Below are 4030 nucleotides of genomic sequence, written 5' to 3'. Positions count from 1 at the left end.
CTAGAAAGGAAACAATTGGTACATTTTGCACCATTAACTTTTCTGAAAGTGAGTTATACATTTCTTCCTGAAAATAAACAAATAAATCTCCAAATTAGTCCAACAGAATCAACAGGTACATTGATAGAAAATCCAGCTGCAGCTCTGAAGAACCCAGATGCTACAGAAAGCTGTAGAGCTACAGAAGTGAAAGTAGATGTGAATTGGGAGCAGGGAAATTCCCTGCATCAGGACGTCAGTGTTTGGCAGAGTTCCCTGTTATGCAAATGAGAGAAGTGTCCCAATAAATAGAAGCTCACTGGATGGTTTCAGCAGGTCTTCATTCAGCCGGGAACAGCTGCATTGAACAGAAGATCCTCCAGCAGTACCAAGTGGAAGATGGAGAGAACAGCCACTGTAACCATCCTCATCCTCCTTCTGTGTGCCATTGCTGCACAGGGTATGTTGAGATATCTGAACTGGAGCTTTATTCAAGTGATGTACATATCTTGTGGTTCCTGTATAGATTACAATGTTAGAGAGCAATTAAAGTGCGGAATATTTAAATACCTGTAACTGTAAATTGCGTGAGCATCAGATTTATATGAGATTAATCCATGCAGCTCTACTGCAACATTTGAGAGTGAGATGTGCAAGCTCCTCTCTGGTCATGCTTTGATGAAACAAAAATGCTGGAGGAATATCAGCAAGTTTTACAGGCTTTGCTCTCCCTGAAGCAACAATGAAATCTGAGTGAATATCATCTTTCCTCAGGTGTTCCGATTCCAGGAGAGGAAGGACGGTGCAAATGCATTCAGACCAGCTTCGATATTATTCATCCGAAGTCCATCAGGAGCTTGAAATACATTCCCAAAGGATTGCACTGTGAGAGAGCAGAGATAATGTGAGTAAAGCAGCCAGATTATCACCTTTAACTTTATTCCTTTACTGATGTTTGTTTCATAAACTGTGCATTTCAAGAGGAGACATACTGTTTCTGTGAACTAAATATTGAATGATGCTTTCTTTTCGCAGTGTCACCCTGAAAAATGAGAAGAAAGTGTGTGTGGATCCTGATGCCAAGTGGTTGCAGGCACTCTTAACAGCCATGAAAGGTCAGTGTTTGGTGCTTGTCAAAATTTACACTTAAGCTGTTAAGTAACGTAGATGTAGTGAATTGTTTTCTCTGTGTGACTCTGGTCCTTCATAGTGGAGGGTGCTGTCTGCTCCTCACTGTCGTTCCAGCCGTAACCTGGAATGACAGCAAACTCTTTCACCATGTTTGCTGTCCGAGCTGAGCATCTCACATCATTGATGTTCCTTGGAACATTACTGTGGTAGGGACCAAGACCTAGAGGTTGAGTCACTATAAAGCTATTAATTGAAGAAGTGATGGCTGTTACCAATTATTACACCATTTAATCCAAGTGAGACCAACAAATAAAGATGGGCTTCATTCTAATCAGGGATGTTAGATATAAAATATTAAATAGTGATTTTCACCATAGGTTGCAGCCATAGAAAAGGAGCAGGGGAGGGTATAAATTATTGGGGTGCCAGGTACAGAGAGTGCTTTGACCTGTATTGTCTCCAGCATCTTGGTGTTGGAGCTATAAATAATGTTTACTCTCTAGAACAGGGGTTCCCATCATAGGGCCCTGGGGTGCCCTGCTTAATGATACTGGTCCATGGTATGAAAAGGTGGGAAGCCCTGCTCTCGAGTTTTGCCTTGTAAAGAGATGAAGGACGATCAATGGCTGCCAGGAAGTGATTCACCTCAGATCAATACAGTAGATAATGAACTGTTGATGCCAGGAAAGACAGCAATGTCACACTATATACTTGCATGCTGTAACTTTGTGAGAAGTTAGAAATGAACTTGAACACAGTACGGTGCATTTTAGTTTATACCTTTTACAATATCAATGAAGTATGAGCAAATTTCCAAGACATCTTTTTGTGGAAAGTCAGTTTGAAAATTCTTTTAATGCTGTTGCTTGAGACACTATATGCTGAAAATCTGTGGTGATGATACAAATTATTTAATTATTTTACAGGTGGGAAACAACACAAATCAAAAAACTGAAGCTGTAAAATGAGGGAATCAATTCCATCTCTGGATTATCCGACGGGGAATGATGGAAGCTCAGCCCTGGGTGTTAACTCAGTGATATCAGCACCCAGTGGTTCGTTCCAGTGTCTCCTCTTCATTGCCTTCTGAAAATGATCTTGGAGTTCCTCCCTGTCACACGACATTTTTTACCCGGACACACTACCTGTTTGCATTGGAGGACACCATCTGATGTTTGTGTTAAACTTTGTGTAAATCATAGGTTTCTTGTGCCAATTACGGTAATTAAAGTAGATTCTGGACCTGTGACCTTGTGGAAAAGTGTAAATGAGACTGGAGTCATTTGCTAAAACTTAATATTAGCTATCGGGTTGGGAGATAATGATAGCAATAAACTAAGATGGTGGATGAATCTCTATGACTATAGAGTTAAAATGATCTCAGGCCACAAGGGAAGCTAGTGATGGGGTGGTGGACTGTGCTCTCTCCCAAACCTGAAATTAAACCATGGGATTGTTCACAACAATTCAAGCTCCAACCGTCCCCTTTCCTGTTTAAATTCTGTTCGGAATTGGTGATATACTGATGGAAGCATATTGGACCAAAAGTGTTCTAATTTGAATGAAACATTCTTATATACGAATATCAGTACAAATGTTTGAAAACCACTTTATGTCTTTTTACTGCATTGTTTTTGATGGTTGATATTTTCATGAAAATATTGTGCTATCTTTGAAAAGTGTCAGATTTTAAAATCTATCTAAAATCCGTTGAAGTAATTTGCTACTGATGTAATTTTAATGTAAAATACCTACTGCACATTTTAGAAGATAATGCTGCTAATAGTCTGATAATCATTGGATGAAGTAAACATTTTAAGTAAGAATAAATTCTATATGTTAGTGGAAATGTTTCGTCCTGAGGGAGCTTTTACTGACTGGATTTAGTTTATCATTCATCAAAGCTGGACTTCTGATATATGTGAATGAATTTGTTGAGCATTCCTCAAATGTATTTAAGAAGTTAAAATAAATTGGGTTTCTGCTGTAGAATTTGTTGTCAGTGTTTCTGAATGTTCAGTAAAAAATCCTGTGTTTCTTCATTTAATAAATGAACTAATTAAAGAATGAAGAGCGATGTGTCCTCGGCCAAATCTGCACAAAGCCAGTGGGAATTTTAGTGGGGTTTGATAATTTCTGCTTAAAGCTAATGTCCTGTATGAGGAGAATTAATAATAATGGGTAATAATTTTAAGGGATAATTATCATAATCACAATGTTCAATGTAGATAATTCTATATAGTTGAGCTTAAGTTTGCCTAATGATACTTTAAATATTTACATACATCGCTTGAAATGGAGGTAAATTTAAATCGGTGAACCAATCCTTGGTTAAAGTACACTGAGATAGTTGTGACATTTAGTCAACTGCACAGATGAAAGGCACAGATTAGTACAACGTTACTGAATTGTGGAATCATTGAGAAAGCCAATAGATTCTTTGTCAGGGCAATTTACATACCTGTCCTTGGAACTTAACACAGACAAGCTGGATCTGGAGTGCAGTTAACATCAGAAGAGAAACTGAAATTTTGGTTTTTGAGAATTATAAGGTAGCCAGGAGGAGATTAAGAATGGACTTTGGAGAGCCAGAAAAGGAGATGGGAAGGCTTTGGTGAGTAAGATTAAGGAAAGCATCAGCGCATTCTACATGTTCTGTGTGTGATGAACCAGAGGATGACTAGCTTGAGGTAGGATTGTCAGGGATTAAAATGGAAAATTCTTTTATTGGAAACATTAGGAGAGGTCCTCAATGAATATTTTGTTTCACCATTCACCAGCGGGAGAGAGCTTCACAAATGTGAGGTGATCTAGAACAGGCTGTGACATGTTGATATTAAGAAAGAGGCTGTGTAGAGCTCTTGAGAAACATTAGGGTAGGTAAGTCCCTGGGATAGAACGAGACATACTCTGGGTACTA

The 4030-nt window shown here is 38.6% G+C and overlaps 1 protein-coding gene across 1 annotated transcript; it reads left to right on the top strand.

Annotated features, from left to right (window-relative positions):
• Positions 1-244: 244 nt before the first annotated feature.
• Positions 245-3102, top strand: LOC140737533 (interleukin-8-like). Its single transcript, XM_073063980.1, has 4 exons — positions 245-439; positions 754-883; positions 1015-1094; positions 2037-3102. The coding sequence occupies exons 1-4, from the start codon at positions 379-381 to the stop codon at positions 2063-2065; spliced, it is 300 nt and encodes a 99-aa protein (XP_072920081.1). The 5' UTR covers positions 245-378; the 3' UTR covers positions 2066-3102.
• Positions 3103-4030: the final 928 nt, after the last annotated feature.

This window comes from Hemitrygon akajei, chromosome 13, assembly GCF_048418815.1.
Source record: "Hemitrygon akajei chromosome 13, sHemAka1.3, whole genome shotgun sequence".
NCBI classification, from domain to species: domain Eukaryota; kingdom Metazoa; phylum Chordata; class Chondrichthyes; order Myliobatiformes; family Dasyatidae; genus Hemitrygon; species Hemitrygon akajei.
Note: the sequence above shows the minus strand (reverse complement) of the source record. Positions and strands in the feature narration are given on the sequence as shown.